Source organism: Oncorhynchus gorbuscha, linkage group LG24, assembly GCF_021184085.1.
Source record: "Oncorhynchus gorbuscha isolate QuinsamMale2020 ecotype Even-year linkage group LG24, OgorEven_v1.0, whole genome shotgun sequence".
Lineage (NCBI taxonomy): Eukaryota > Metazoa > Chordata > Actinopteri > Salmoniformes > Salmonidae > Oncorhynchus > Oncorhynchus gorbuscha.
This window is the reverse complement of record NC_060196.1, coordinates 23,703,650-23,720,031: the sequence shown is the minus strand read 5'-3', so window position 1 is coordinate 23,720,031 and position 16,382 is coordinate 23,703,650. Positions and strand designations below refer to the sequence as shown.

The 16,382-nt window shown below is 44.8% G+C and overlaps 1 protein-coding gene across 1 annotated transcript; it reads left to right on the top strand.

Annotated features, from left to right (window-relative positions):
- The first annotated feature begins 359 nt into the window (after window positions 1-359).
- LOC124013084 (chloride intracellular channel protein 1-like) lies at window positions 360-13,889 on the top strand. The gene is made up of 7 exons (XM_046327234.1): window positions 360-755; window positions 1,063-1,142; window positions 2,102-2,211; window positions 3,090-3,215; window positions 3,537-3,643; window positions 11,450-11,631; window positions 12,228-13,889. The coding sequence occupies exons 2-7, from the start codon at window positions 1,101-1,103 to the stop codon at window positions 12,387-12,389; spliced, it is 729 nt and encodes a 242-aa protein (XP_046183190.1). The 5' UTR covers window positions 360-755; window positions 1,063-1,100; the 3' UTR covers window positions 12,390-13,889.
- The last annotated feature ends 2,493 nt before the right edge of the window (window positions 13,890-16,382 follow it).

Here is a 16,382-nt window from a genome sequence, read left to right as displayed (position 1 = left end):
CCCAAAGGCAAGATTTAAACACAGCATCTGTTTCCCCTGATGAATGTAATTGTATGTACACATCATGTAATAACAATGGTATTATTTATAGTAGCTTGTGTTTTATACCCTTCTGGCACAGAGCATATCAACATGAATAAACCCACCCAATTGTCATGATATCACAATATTCCAGGAAATGGAATTAGTCAAATATTAAAATATGTAGATAATTGTCTACCTACATAATGACACATTTCAGAAAAAGAATACACCAGAACACCTGATTAAGTGTCACACAACACCTTCAAACGTCTGTTACATAAGCTTATCACTGACGCTTGAGTGCCTTACCCGATGAGCAGACAACCGACATTTAAATATATTCATGTACAGTAGGCTGCATTAACAAGATGAAACCACTCAATATCGCGGTCTGCCGGTCTTTGGGCTAGTACAGGTGCAATTCCTTCCACGTTGTGTAGGCTTCTTTTTTATTTCATAACCCAAATTGCATAGATGACCTACTATAGACTAACGGAATAGTTGGGAACATGTCATTACACCTTCCCTTCTTCGCCCCTCTCTTTTCCACATATCTCTCACGTACACACACAATCGGTGGAGTTGAGTCGGCTCGGTTAACATCACTCGTTGCTAGATGAGTGTTGGCTTCCACCATCAGGAAATGGAGGAATGAGTGTGTAGCGAGCGACACCGAGGGAGGGGAAACTGACAAGACGTTTACTGCAAGTCCCACACAGAACGTGAGCGAGGTAAGGAAATCATACATTTGTTACAATTTAGACTACATTCTCACTCAACCAAATCTCTTGGAAGGTTGCTATTAAGTCATAACGGTTTACAGTAAGACCTTATTTTCTGATGTTTGTTTTGTATTCGTTTATATAAACTACATAATATGTCTTGTCATAGCAGATGGTGCGGTCAAGCCCTTGGTCGACACCGGGTTTCTGTGTATTATTGAAATGAACCCAATAGGCCTATAAAAAAATGTGTGTAATACTGCACATTGACAGTTGTTTCCCCTCCCAAAACTAAACTGCCCTGTGTCACCTTTAGGTCTCCCAGTTCCAGCGACAACACTTGAAACAAAAAAGATGAGTGACGAAAATAGACTTCAAGTTGAACTTTTTGTGAAGGTAAGCGACATCATCAAATCCATTCTGCTCTGACATGCACAATCATATCTTGGACAAGTTACTTTGTAAACAATGCGCCATTACTTTACGCTATCAACATGTCACTGTGTGGTAGCCTACAGTGTCGTCTATTTTACTGAAACATCATAAAATGGCCCAAGCATTTCTAAAACAAGATTAGCTATCGGTGAGTAAAGTCAACTGTTGTCACTGGTCCTTTGTGGAATTTGTTCAAAGACTGAATGCCTAGAGAAGGTCTAATGGCTTTCATAGTAGGCAATAGCCTATATTTAATAAGATGGAATTACATTAGGCTATTTATTAACAGAAGCTATGCCTATTGCTGCACTCCATTTGGCACTTCAGTTGAATGGCCAGAAAATGTACTAATCTTATTAAATGTACATTAAGATAATACATATGCCACATAGGCTCCTTAATCTATATTTAGTCAACTGGCCAGAGCTGCCCAGGGGTGTGGTCATTCGGAGGAAATGATCCAATATAAAAATGTTTTTTCCTGCTCTCGTGGTCCTTCATGGCCTATAATGATTTCTCTGTGTGAATATGTAATGTGTAACTTTTTTTTGTTCATGTATAAAATATGTTCTTCTGGTAGCAGCTTAAAATGCTGACTTGTCCATTTCCCCACCATTCTAATTTCAAGAGACCCACAGTCCCTACTCTTTCACACATTGCATTGTATATTTGAGTAAAACCGTTTAATTCCTTCTATGAAAACATTTGAACTACACACATTATTGTCAATTCCATTCTCACTCACCTTACATGTTACATCGAAGCCAAGTACATTTCAAAATTATTTTGCTTATGTGGGCAATATTTCTGTTTAGAATTCATCTAAAACCATGTGTTCCCTTGTTTGACTTCCCCTATCGATCTTCTGTATTCTTGTTTGGAAGAATGACCATAATATAAGGACTTCTACCCCATTCTAGGCAGGCAGTGATGGCCAGAGCATTGGCAACTGTCCATTCTCCCAGCGCCTCTTCATGGTGCTGTGGCTCAAAGGAGTCACTTTCAACGTCACCACCGTGGACATGAAGAGGTCTAATGCCTATTTATGTTACATATACATTGATATTACATTTGCACATGTCTAAGCTACGATCTGTCTTTATACACCGTCTTGTACCCTTGAACCCATTGTACACCGAACAGAAGTATAAACGCAACATGTAACATGTTGGTCCCATGTTTCATGAGCTGAAATAAAAAATTGGGGAATGTTCCATACGCACAAAAAGCTCATTTTATGCACAAATTTGTTTAAATCCCTATTAATGAGCATTTCTCTTTTGCCGATATAATCCATCCACCTGACTGGTGTGGCATATCAAGAAGCTGATTGAACAACATGATCATTACACAGGTGCACCTTGTGACGGGGGGCTGAGGAGTATTTCTGACTGCAATAAAAAAAACTTTTGTGGGGAAAAACTCATTCTGATTGGATGGGCCTGGCTCCCCAGGGGGTGACTGCACCGCTGCCCAGTCATGTGAAATCCATAGATTAGGGCCTAATGAATTTATTTCATTTGACTGATTTCCTTATATGAACTGTAACTCAGTCAAATCTTTGTCATTGTTGCATGTTGTGTTTTATATTTTTGTTCAGCATAGTAAGAATTAAATCTTTTTTTTTGTCACAAACGTATACATTTTTCACATTCACATACGCTCATATGTCTCTACCTTCTACCTCTTTCTCACTCCCTGTAATTCTGTCAATGTTGCAAATCAAATTTGATTTGTCACAAACGCCGAATACAACAGGTGTAGTAGACCTTACAGTGAAATGCTTACTTACAAGACCTTAACCGACAATGCAGTTTTAAGAAAAATACAAGAAAATAAGAAACAAAAGTAACAAATACTTAAAGAGCATTCCTGTTTGTTCCTCTGTCATTTTCTGTCTCTTGATAGGAAACCAGAGATCCTTAAGGACCTGGCCCCTGGTGCTCAGCCCCCCTTCCTGCTCTACGGGACGGAGGTGAAAACCGACACCAACAAGATAGAAGAGTTCCTGGAGGAGAACCTGTCCCCTCCACAGTAATCACTCCTTCCATCATTTTATCCTTCTATCCATCCTCTGATCATACCATCAGACAGTTATGTTGCTACTTTGTATCGAGCAAAGTTTCATACCCTTCCACATCTATGTTACATGTGCCGTTGTTGTGTTGAAGAATCATTTGTATCTGTTGTTTGACTCTGTCGAGTATTGTTGATCGTTTATGTACACGCATGAAGGCTTTTGATACTTTATATTTTTAACATTCGTATTTATGTTCCTCTCGGGAAGACAATATGTTTTCCTCGTGATACCTCACTGACTGACATGTTTTATGCCTCCCCAACCCCCTCCCACAGATACCCCCGCCTGGCTTCCAGGAACCCTGAGTCTAACACAGCCGGCCTAGACGTGTTCTCCAAGTTCTCAGCCTACATCAAGAATTCAAACCCCCAGCTCAATGACAGTGAGTGACAATGACAAATCAGGATGAACTGAGCCCGACCCTTCATGTACAACAACATTGTTGCATGCTAGCAAGCACTAGGGCCGGGACGATACCAGTACCACGATTGGAATTTCGGAACCCTAATATTGTAAACAAACATAATTATGTTGTCATCGAGAGACACACTGATTTGTTTTCCAAGCTATAGCATACAATATTTTATATACTGTACATCAGGTTTTTAAATGACCAAAGAGTTTGGCCTGCTTCGTGTTTTCATTTTTTCCATGGAAAAAATATTGCAACACTGGTATCATCACAAGCACCTGCAAGAAGCTCCCACAATCTGTCTCTGTTTTCCAAAACAGCAGGGAATGTCTTTGTTAATGGCATTATGCTCTGAGCTTGGCATCTCTGAGATTGGCGTCTCTTCACAAAGCGGTTGCATGTTGTCTTGTATTTTTAGCAGCTCTTTCACGCTCTACTCAGATAAGCAATTGTCATGTGCAAAGATTCAAAAGGACATTTTAAATGACTCTAGTTCAACAATTTACAACTGTGCCTCAAATCCTTGAAACTATGTATTTTGTTTTGATTCAAATAATGTTGTAATGATATTAGCATACAGGGCATTTGGACAGTATTCAGACCCCCTGACTTTTTCCACATTTTGTTACGTTACTGCCTTATTCTAAAATGTATCCAATTGTTTTTTCCCCCTCATCAATCTACGCACAATATCCCATAATGACAAAGCAAACACAGGTTTTTAGAAACGTGAAAAATGTAAGTATTCCATTCACATAAGTATTCAGACTCTTTACTCAGGACTTTGTTGAAGCACCTTTGGCAGAAATATCAGCCTCAAGTCTTCTTGGGTATGATGATACAAGCTTGGCACACCTGTATTTGGGGAGTTTCTCCCATTCTTCTCTGCATATCCTCTCAAAACTGTGAGGTTGAATGGTAAGCGTTGCTGCACAGCTATTTTCAGGTCTCTCCAGACATGTTCGATTGGGTTCATGTCCGGGCTCTGGCTGGGTCACTCAAGGACATGCAGAGACTTGTCCCGAAGCCACTCCTGCGTTGTCTTGGCTGTGTGCTTAGGGTCATTGTCCTGTTGTAAGGTGAACCTTTGCCCCAGTCTGAGGTCCTGAGCGCTCTGGAGCAGGTTTTCATCAATGTTCTCCCTGTACTTTGCTCGTTTATCTTTACTTCAATCCTGACTAGTCTCCCAGTCCCTGCCGCTGGTAAACATCCCACAGCATGCTTCACCGCAGGTATGGTGCCAGGTTTCCTCCAGATGTGATGCTTGGCATTCAGGCCAAAGAGTTCAATCTTGAATTCATCAGACCAGAGAATCTCCAAGTGGGCTGTCATGTGCCTTTTACTGAGGAGTGGCATCCGTCTGACCACTCTACCATAAAGTTCTGATTGGTGAAGTGCTGCAGGGATGGTTGTCCTTCTGGAAGGTTCTCCCATCTCCACAGAGGAACTCTGGATCTCTGTCAGAGTGACCATCGGGTTCTTGGTGACCTCCCTGACCAAAGCCTTTCTCCCCCGATTGTTCAGTTTGGCTGGGAAGCCAGCTCTAGAAAGAGTCTTGGTGGTTCAAAACGTCTTCCATTTAAAAATGATGGAGGCCACTGTGTTCTTGGGGACTTTCAATGCTGCAGAAATTATTTGGTACCCTTCCCCAGATCTGTGCCTCGACATAATCTTGTCTCGGAGCTCTATGGACAATTCCTTCGACCTCATGACTTGGTTTTTGTTCTGACATGCACTGTCAACTGTGGGACCTCATAAAGACAGGTGTGTGCCTTTCCAAATCATGTCCAAAAAATTGAATTTCCCACAGGTGGACGCCAATCAAGTTGTAGAACCATCTCAAGGATGATCATTGGAAACAGGATGCACCTTAGCTCAATTTTGAGTCTCATAGAAAAGGGTCTGAATACTTACGTAAATAAGGTATTTCTGTTTTTTATTTTTAATACATTTGCAAATGTTTATATAAACCTGTTTTTGCTTGGTCATTATGGGGTATTGTTTTTAGATTGATGAGGAATATTTTTTATTTATAAACTGGGTTGTTCACCCATGAATGCTGATTGGCTGACAGCTGTGGTATATCAGGCCGTATACCACGGGTATGTCTGAATACTTTCCGGATGCACCATATATATAGAAAAGTAATTATATTTCTATGAGTCATATTGTTTCATTGTCATGCAGGTGAAAGAGGACCCAAAAGCGACTTAACAGAAACAGAGTTTATTTAAGTCCAAACAGGGAATAACAGAAATCCTCTAGACTTGTAGAAGGGAAATAACTGGAGAAGCGGCCACAGACTGCAGGTCGCTTCGGGTAGGCGCAGGCCGTAGTCGACAGAGACACCTGCTCACACGCAGCATCTGATGAAGGCAAAAAAAACACGACAGGACAGGGCGATACACAATCACAGCAAAAACACGACAGGACAGGGCGAAACGCAATCACAGCATGGTGAATACAATACAAGGAACCGACGGGACAGGAACGGATCACAAAGGAATAAATAGGGACTCTAATCAGGGGAAAGGATCGGGAACAGGTGTGGGAAGACTAAATGATGATTAGGGGAATAGGAACAGCTGGGAGCAGGAACGGAACGATAGAGAGAAGAGAGAGCGAGAGAGTGAGAGAGGGAGGGGGAGAGAGAGGGATAGAAGGAGGGAAAGAACCAAATAAGACCAGCAGAGGGAAACGAATAGCATGGGGAGCACAGGGACAAGACATGATAATAAATGACAAACATGACAGTACCCCCCACTCACCGAGCGCCTCCTGGCGCACTCGAGGAGGAATCCTGGCGGCAACGGAGGAAATCATCGATGAGTGAACGGTCCAGCACGTCCCGAGACGGAACCCAACTCCTCTCCTCAGGACCGTAACCCTCCCAATCCACTAGGTATTGGTGACCCCGTCCCCGAGAACGCATGTCCATGATCTTATGTACCTTGTAAATAGGTGCGCTCGACAAGGACGGGAGGGGGGAGGGAAGACGAACGGGGTGCGAAGAAAGGGCTTAACACAGGAGACATGGAAGACAGGATGGACGCGACGAAGATGTCGCGGAAGAAGCAGTCGCACAGCGACAGGATTGACGACCTGGGAGACACGGAACGGACCAATGAACCGCGGAGTCAACTTACGAGAAGCTGTCGTAAGAGGAAGGTTGCGAGTGGAAAGCCACACTCTCTGGCCGCAACAATACCTTGGACTCTTAATCCTGCGTTTATTGGCGGCTCTCACCGTCTGTGCCCTGTAACGGCAAAGTGCAGACCTCACCCTCCTCCAGGTGCGCTCACAACATTGGACAAACGCTTGAGCGGAGGGAACGCTGGACTCGGCAAGCTGGGATGAGAACAGAGGAGGCTGGTAACCCAGACTACTCTGAAACGGAGATAACCCGGTAGCAGACGAAGGAAGCGAATTGTGAGCGTATTCTGCCCAGGGGAGCTGTTCTGCCCAAGACGCAGGGTTTCTGAAAGAAAGGCTGCGTAGTATGCGACCAATCGTCTGATTGGCCCTCTCTGCTTGACCGTTAGACTGGGGATGAAACCCGGAAGAGAGACTGACGGACGCACCAATCAAACGACAGAACTCCCTCCAAAACTGTGACGTGAATTGCGGGCCTCTGTCTGAAACGGCGTCTAACGGGAGGCCATGAATTCTGAATACATTCTCAATAATGATTTGTGCCGTCTCCTTAGCGGAAGGAAGTTTAGCGAGGGGAATGAAATGTGCCGCCTTAGAGAACCTATCGACAACCGTCAGAATCACAGTCTTCCCCGCAGACAAAGGCAGACCGGTAATGAAGTCTAAGGCAATGTGAGACCATGGTCGAGAAGGAATGGGAGCGGTCTGAGACGACCGGCAGGAGGAGAGTTACCCGACTTAGTCTGCGCGCAGTCCGAACAAGCAGCCACGAAACGGCGCGTGTCACGCTCCTGAGTCGGCCACCAAAAGCGCTGGCGAATAGACGCAAGAGTGCCTCGAACACCGGGATGACCAGCTAACTTGGCAGAGTGAGCCCACTGAAGAACAGCCAGACGAGTGGAAACAGGAACGAAAAGGAGGTTACTAGGACAAGCGCGCGGCGACGCAGTGTGCGTGAGTGCTTGCTTAACCTGTCTTTCAATTCCCCAGACTGTTAACCCGACAACACGCCCATAAGGAAGAATCCCCTCGGGATCAGTAGAAGCCACAGAAGAACTAAACAGACGGGATAAGGCATCAGGCTTGGTGTTCTTGCTACCCGGACGGTAAGAAATCACAAACTCGAAACGAGCGAAAAACAACGCCCAACGAGCTTGACGGGCATTAAGTCGTTTGGCAGAACGGATGTACTCAAGGTTCTTATGGTCTGTCCAAACGACAAAAGGAACGGTCGCCCCCTCCAACCACTGTCGCCATTCGCCTAGGGCTAAGCGGATGGCGAGCAGTTCACGGTTACCCACATCATAGTTGCGCTCAGATGGCGACAGGCGATGAGAAAAATAAGCGCAAGGATGAACCTTATCGTCAGACTGGAAGCGCTGGGATAGGATGGCTCCCACGCCTACCTCTGAAGCGTCAACCTCGACAATGAATTGTCTAGTGACGTCAGGAGTAACGAGGATAGGAGCGGACGTAAAACGTTCTTTTAGAAGATCAAAAGCTCCCTGGGCGGAACCGGACCACTTAAAACACGTCTTGACAGAAGTAAGAGCTGTGAGAGGGGCAGCAACTTGACCGAAATTACGAATGAAACGCCGATAGAAATTAGCGAAACCTAAAAAGCGCTGCAACTCGACACGTGACCTTGGAACGGGCCAATCACTGACAGCTTGGACCTTAGCGGAATCCATCTGAATGCCTTCAGCGGAAATAACGGAACCGAGAAAAGTAACGGAGGAGACATGAAAAGAGCACTTCTCAGCCTTTACGTAGAGACAATTCTCTAAAAGGCGCTGTAGAACACGTCGAACGTGCTGAACATGAATCTCGAGTGACGGAGAAAAAATCAGGATATCGTCAAGATAGACAAAAACAAAAATGTTCAGCATGTCTCTCAGAACATCATTAACTAATGCCTGAAAAACAGCTGGCGCATTGGCGAGACCGAACGGCAGAACCCGGTACTCAAAATGCCCTAACGGAGTGTTAAACGCCGTTTTCCACTCGTCCCCCTCTCTGATGCGCACGAGATGGTAAGCGTTACGAAGGTCCAACTTAGTAAAGCACCTGGCTCCCTGCAGAATCTCGAAGGCTGATGACATAAGGGGAAGCGGATAACGATTCTTAACCGTTATGTCATTCAGCCCTCGATAATCCACGCAGGGGCGCAGAGTACCGTCCTTCTTTTAACAAAAAGAACCCCGCCCCGGCCGGAGAAGAAGAAGGCACTATGGTACCGGCGTCAAGAGACACAGACAAATAATCCTCGAGAGCCTTACGTTCGGGAGCCGACAGAGAGTATAGTCTACCTCGAGGAGGAGTGGTCCCCGGAAGGAGATCAATACTACAATCATACGACCGGTGAGGAGGAAGGGAGTTGGCTCGGGACCGACTGAAGACCGTGCGCAGATCATGATATTCCTCCGGCACTCCTGTCAAATCGCCAGGTTCCTCCTGAGAAGTAGGGACAGAAGAAACGGGAGGGATGGCAGACATTAAACACTTCACATGACAAGAAACGTTCCAGGATAGGATAGAATTACTAGACCAATTAATAGAAGGATTATGACATACAAGCCAGGGATGACCCAAAACAACAGGTGTAAACGGTGAACGGAAAATCAAAAAGAAATAGTCTCACTGTGGTTACCAGATACTGTGAGAGTTAAAGGTAGTGTCTCAAATTTGATACTGGGAAGATGACTACCATCTAAGGCAAACATGGGCGTAGGCCTGTCTAACGGTCTGAAAGGAATGTTATGTTTCCGAGCCCATGCTTCGTCCATGAAACAACCCTCAGCCCCAGAGTCAATCAAAGCACTGCATGTAGCACCCGAACCGGTCCAGCGTAGATGGACCGACATAGTAGTACAAGATCTAGATGAAGGGACCTGAGTAGTAGCGCTCACCAGTAGCCCTCCGCTTACTGATGGGCTCTGGCCTCTTACTGGACATGAATTAACAAAATGTCCAGCAACTCCGCAATAGAGGCACAGGCGGTTGGTGATCCTCCATTCCCTCTCCTTATTCGAGATGCGAATCCCTCCCAGCTGCATGGGCTCAGTCTCAAAGCCAGAGGAGGGAGATGGTTGCGATGCGGAGCAGGGAAACACCGTTGATGCGAGCTCTCTTCCACGAGCCCGGTGACGAAGATCTACCCGTCGTTCTATGCGGATGGCGAGAGCAATCAAAGAATCCACATCTGATGGAACCTCCCGGGAGAGAATCTCATCCTTAACCACTGCGTGGAGTCCCTCCAGAAAACGAGCGAGCAGCGCCGGCTCGTTCCACTCACTAGAGGCAGCAAGAGTGCGAAACTCAATAGAATAATCCGTTATGGACCGTTCACCTTGGCATAAGGAAGCCAGGGCCCTAGAAGCCTCCCTACCAAAAACTGAACGGTCAAAAACCCGAATCATCTCCTCTTTAAAGTTCTGGAATTTGTTAGAGCAATCAGCCCTTGCCTCCCAGATAGCTGTGCCCCATTCTCGAGCCCGGCCAGTAAGGAGTGAAATGACGTAAGCAACCCGAGCTCTCTCTCTAGAGTATGTGTTGGGTTGGAGAGAGAACACAATCTCACACTGCGTGAGAAAGGAGCGACACTCAGTGGGCTGCCCGGAGTAGCAAGGTGGGTTATTAACCCTAGGTTCTGGAGGCTCGGCAGGCCAGGAAGTAACAGGTGGCACGAGACGTAGACTCTGGAACTGTCCAGAGAGGTCGGAAACCTGAGCGGCCAGGTTCTCCACGGCATGGCGAGCAGCAGACAATTCCTGCTCGTGTCTGCCGAGCATGGCTCCTTGGATCCTGACGGCAGTGTAACGAGCGTCTGTAGTCGCTGGGTCCATTCCTTGGTCGGTTCCTTCTGTCATGCAGGTGAAAGAGGACCCAAAAGCGACTTAACAGAAACAGAGTTTATTTAAGTCCAAACAGGGAATAACAGAAATCCTCTAGACTTGTAGAAGGGAAATAACTGGAGAAGCGGCCACAGACTGCAGGTCGCTTCGGGTAGGCGCAGGCCGTAGTCGACAGAGACACCTGCTCACACGCAGCATCTGATGAAGGCAAAAAAACACGACAGGACAGGGCGATACACAATCACAGCAAAAACACGACAGGACAGGGCGAAACGCAATCACAGCATGGTGAATACAATACAAGGAACCGACGGGACAGGAACGGATCACAAAGGAATAAATAGGGACTCTAATCAGGGGAAAGGATCGGGAACAGGTGTGGGAAGACTAAATGATGATTAGGGGAATAGGAACAGCTGGGAGCAGGAACGGAACGATAGAGAGAAGAGAGAGCGAGAGAGTGAGAGAGGGAGGGGGAGAGAGAGGGATAGAAGGAGGGAAAGAACCAAATAAGACCAGCAGAGGGAAACGAATAGCATGGGGAGCACAGGGACAAGACATGATAATAAATGACAAACATGACATTCATGGTGCAGCACATTCAATTCCTTCTTTCAGAGGTTTGTTTCAGTCTAATCACAGGGAGCTCAATGAAGGCTTTGCTTGCTTGATACTACTGAGGAGCTTTACCTTTACTCGTACTACAGTTTATGTACGCGTTTCAGTCTTAATCCATGTGTTGTACTTTGTGTGTTCTCTGCATGGTCAGACCTAGAGAAAGGCTTGCTCAAGGCACTGAATAAGCTAGACAAATACCTTGGCTCCCCACTTCCTGACGAGATTGACGAGAATAGCGCTGATGATGTCACTTCCTCCTCCCGTCCCTTCCTGGATGGGCAGGTCCTCACTCTGGCCGACTGCAACTTGCTTCCCAAGCTGAACATTGTCAAGGTAATCCTTTGTTTAAGCCCTGCTTGTGGCCTAGCGTGAGGTCTATAATCAAATCATATTAATTGTGGTTGGTGGACCACTTGTTTGTTAAATGTTCCCACATGTACAGTAATAACTTCAGTGAAAACTGCAAAGTAAGATCACAAGGACATATTCACATATTAGCATTAGTGTTCAGGCAGATCCAATGGGCCTTTTGATCATTATTGTTTGGACTACAAACGCGCAATTATATTTATTGGCTATAACGGTTACCTTTCTTGTCTTAGCTTTTTTGTATGTTACTTTTTGTTTGGTTATTCAGTGGCCACGTGTATTCAGAATCACTGTAATTCACCAAATACATTTGCATGTACAAGAATTGACTCAGTGAAATGGTGCTGCCACAATAAACAGAATATACAGACGGACAATAAGCAGAATATACAGACTAAATATATTGACGCAGAATTTACACACTGAAGCTAAAAGCCAGAAAGTACAGATTACACTATGAACACTATAAGCACCATTAGAACTATGCATGTAGAGATGTATGAATAACAACTATTTTTACAGGATGATGTAAAAATAGTTTCTCTCTGTCTAACCCGAAGGTGGTGTGTCTGAAGTATCGCACTTTCTCCATCCCCAAGTCTCTCTCCAACCTGTGGCGGTACCTGGATGCTGCGTACGCCCACGAGGAGTTCTCCTCTACCTGCCCCAACGACACAGAGATACACATCGCCTACTCAGCCGTGGCTAAAGCACTTAAGTAGGAGGACAAGGAGATCCCATCAGTCACACACACACCAGCAAATACACACATATCTGATCAGATATCCTAGACACACTCACCAATGCACTCACACATACAGGCACTCCCTCAGACACACGCACACCATTCCAACAGTCTTTCTTGAGAACAGGAAATCAATATCACTGTAAGATCAAGTTGAACATTTTTCATTGGCCTCTTAAGAGTTTGTGAAACTCTCTGAGGCGTATTTTTATATATTTTTTTAACCTTTATTTAACCAGGCAAGTCAGTTAGGAACAAATTCTTATTTTCAATGATGGCCTAGGAACAGTGGGTTAACTGCCTGTTCAGGGGCAGAACGACAGATTTGTACCTTGTCAGCTCAGGGGTTTGAACTTGCAACCTTCCGGTTACTAGTCCAATACTCTAACCACTAGGCTACCATAGTTTATGGTTCCCTTTTTGTCACGTGGCACATCCACTCTTAATACTGTGTATTCAGGGGCAGTTACACACAGTTAAAGTTGTATACACGGGCAGTAGGTTACATATGGTTGCATCCAACTGAACGTATAGTGGTCTGTTCAGTCTCTATGATTAATTCTGCACTGCATACATTGCCACATTACCCCCTATTAGTTTCCATCTCTCGGCCAAGCCATAAAAAAAACTGTTCCTGTTGTGATCACACACAGATACGCATACCTAGACCAGTTTAACTGCTACCTGCAGCTGAAAGAGAGAGGTTAGTTATAGGCGTGTCTACAATTATACATTATTACCGACATATTATTACAGTGTTGATATATTGTTCAGGGCAAACAGCCGTTAACAGGGTGGATGACATGGTCAGTTTGAACCAGTCATTTTATACATGCTAAATGGTCAGAAGTTAGGCTCAGGGAACGGGAAAGCAGGTCTTGGGCCAATTGCAGTACATTGGGGCACACTATACAGAGGTGTTTCTCAGCACACATTTATCCACACAGAAAACGATTTCAACAGATCTCGGCTTCTCCTTTCTCCGGCTTGTAGCTCAAATCAAATTGTATTTGTCACATGGGCTGAAACCAACAGGTCTGTAGACCTTACAGTGAAATGCTTACTTTATACACGCCCTTCACCAACAATGCAGTTTTAAGAAAATACCTTTAAAAAAAAGTCAAGAGAATAAAGTAACAAATAATTAAAGAGCGGCAGTAAAAAGAACTATTGCGAGGCTATATACAGGGGGTAATTCAAAGTGAAGGATATTTTTGATACATTAAAAGAAAAACTGTGAGAGGCTCATATTGCAGAGCAGTTGAGTTACTCCAGACAAAGTAATATGGCTATTTTCGCTGCTTTATGTGAACTTTAGGTTATTTAGGAAGTACTTGACTCTGTATGGCCTTGAGGCACCAAGCCAGTTCAGTCATGTTTCACTGTAAATCTGAAGGAAAACTACAGGATGTAATGCAGACGTGCACACACCTCCTCGCATGACTAAACCATAAACGTCACATTCATACAAATTTGAGATGTTCTTCGCATAGATAACTGAAACTGAAATCTCCAAGGGGAGAATGCTACGGGATTGTGAGTTTGTACTCTTTGATATGGTTAATGACAATGGAAGACTCAATTAAACTTGAAAAAAGAAAAGCGTTTGAACCTTTAGTGAGCCAAAGGAAGGGTTTTACTTGAGGCCTATTGAGGTGGGTGTTGTTTAGGTTGTTTAAATCGACAACACCTTTGAACCTACTACCGTCCTGTGCTTTGTAGTGCACACTTTGAAGTCTGCCACTTTACAGTGACTTGAAATTCAGTCCCCTGGGAAAGAACTGGAAATATTTGTTTGGGTTCTATACAATACATATCAGCGTATCAAGTTCAGCGTTACAGCGTGATTGACATTTAAAGGCAATGTTCCGGCTTTAAAGGAGATTGTATTCACGCTATGCCGCTCAATCGGAAATGAGCTTTCTATAGTGCAATCTTCAGCGAAACAGATTGAATAGAGCGCTCAGACTGACTCATAGATGGTGCAGTCTCATGGTACTGACTTAAGTGGATCAGCTTAAAACAGCCTTGTTTTAAGCTGATCCAATTTGAGTGTACAAAACCTTTGTGTACAAAACATTAGGAACACATGCTCTTTCCATGACATAGACTGACCAGGTGAATCCAGGTGAAAGCCATGATCCCTTATTGATGTCACCTGTTAAATCCACTTCAGATCAGTGTAGATGAAGGGGAGGAGACGGGTTAAAGAAGGATTGGAGACAATTGAGACATGAAGTGCGGTGACATGCACAAAATAATATGATTATTGTGGATAGTCAGGTTAATATAGTAGTTTGCTTAAAACGTTTACATGCTTTGCAAGAATACCAATTTCCCTAATGATCCTGTTTACATGGACACATCTGAAGTCAGGCTACCTGATGGGACTTTTGATGAATGCAGAAAATAGCCAATCAAAATAAACGTTCTACCACAGTAACCATGTTATTTTTGAGAAGACTATTATATTCTGAGTTCGGGACACAAAGTTTGTGTGTGAAAGCTATTTATAAGATGCATACTTTCCGTTTTTAACAACTCACTTCACTCGCGTTTAAGATGGAGGCTTGCGCTACCGGTGCTGGCACATGCTCAGATCAAATACACCGCTAATAATTAGAAAGATTGCTCAGAAAACCAGTTGTTTTAATCGCCGTATGCTTACTTTGATTTTGACCTTACACCGATTAGGATAACCAGAGTAAGGGGTTTACATGACTAATGCCATACGTGGCCTTCTGCCATAATCAGTTTAATATCGAATGGTTAGGGGTGAATGGGCAAGACAAAAGATGTAAGTGCCTTTGAACGGGTATGGTAGTAGGTGCCTGGCGGACCTGTTTGAAGTGTGTCACAGTAAGTTCCCCGTCCACTCAGCCTACTAGCTCCCCGCCCACTCAGCCTACTAGTTCCCCGTCCACTCAGCCAACTAGCTCCCCGTCCACTCAGTCTACTAGTTCCCCGTCCACTCAGTCTACTAGTTCCCCGTCCACTCAGTCTACTAGTTCCCCGTCCACTCAGTCTACTAGTTCCCCGTCCACTCAGTCTACTAGTTCCCCGTCCACTCAGTCTACTAGTTCCCCGTCCACTCAGCCTACTAGCTCCCCGTCCACTCAGTCTACTAGTTCCCCGTCCACTCAGTCTACTAGTTCCCCGTCCACTCAGTCTACTAGTTCCCCGTCCACTCAGTCTACTAGTTCCCCGTCCACTCAGTTTACTAGTTCCCCGTCCACTCAGTCTACTAGTTCCCCGTCCACTCAGCCTACTAGTTCCCCGCCCACTCAGTCTACTAGTTCCCCGTCCACTCAGTCTACTAGTTCCCCGTCCACTCAGTCTACTAGTTCCCCGTCCACTCAGCCTACTAGTTCCCCGTCCACTCAGTTTACTACTTCCCCGTCCACTCAGTCTACTAGTTCCCCGTCCACTCAGCCTACTAGTTCCCCGCCCACTCAGTCTACTAGTTCCCCGTCCACTCAGTCTACTAGTTCCCCGTCCACTCAGTCTACTAGTTCCCCGTCCACTCAGTCTACTAGTTCCCCGCCCACTCAGCCTACTAGTTCCCCGTCCACTCAGTTTACTAGTTCCCCGTCCACTCAGTCTACTAGTTCCCCGTCCACTCAGTGTATCTTTTCAGACTTACTGGTAATTTGACATGAGAGAAAAAGTCATTTTTGTCCGATTTTGAGCATTTTTATCTGGAAAAAAAAAATTTTGGGTGATGTTTTAGTCATTCAAAAGGCTTATTTTACGTACCAATCAGAATGGCTGCTCAGACCTTTAAGCCAAAGTTTCTTTGGAATTGACGGTGTCATTTACTGTTTACGCGTAAAATCACCTAGAGTGCATTGCCATTTGCAGCAATTTACTGTAAATAACTGTATTTTACTGTTAGCTTTATTGTATAATACTGTCAAAACAACAATCAAGTTTTACAGTGTTCTTTAGAGGGAAAATGTACAGTACTTAC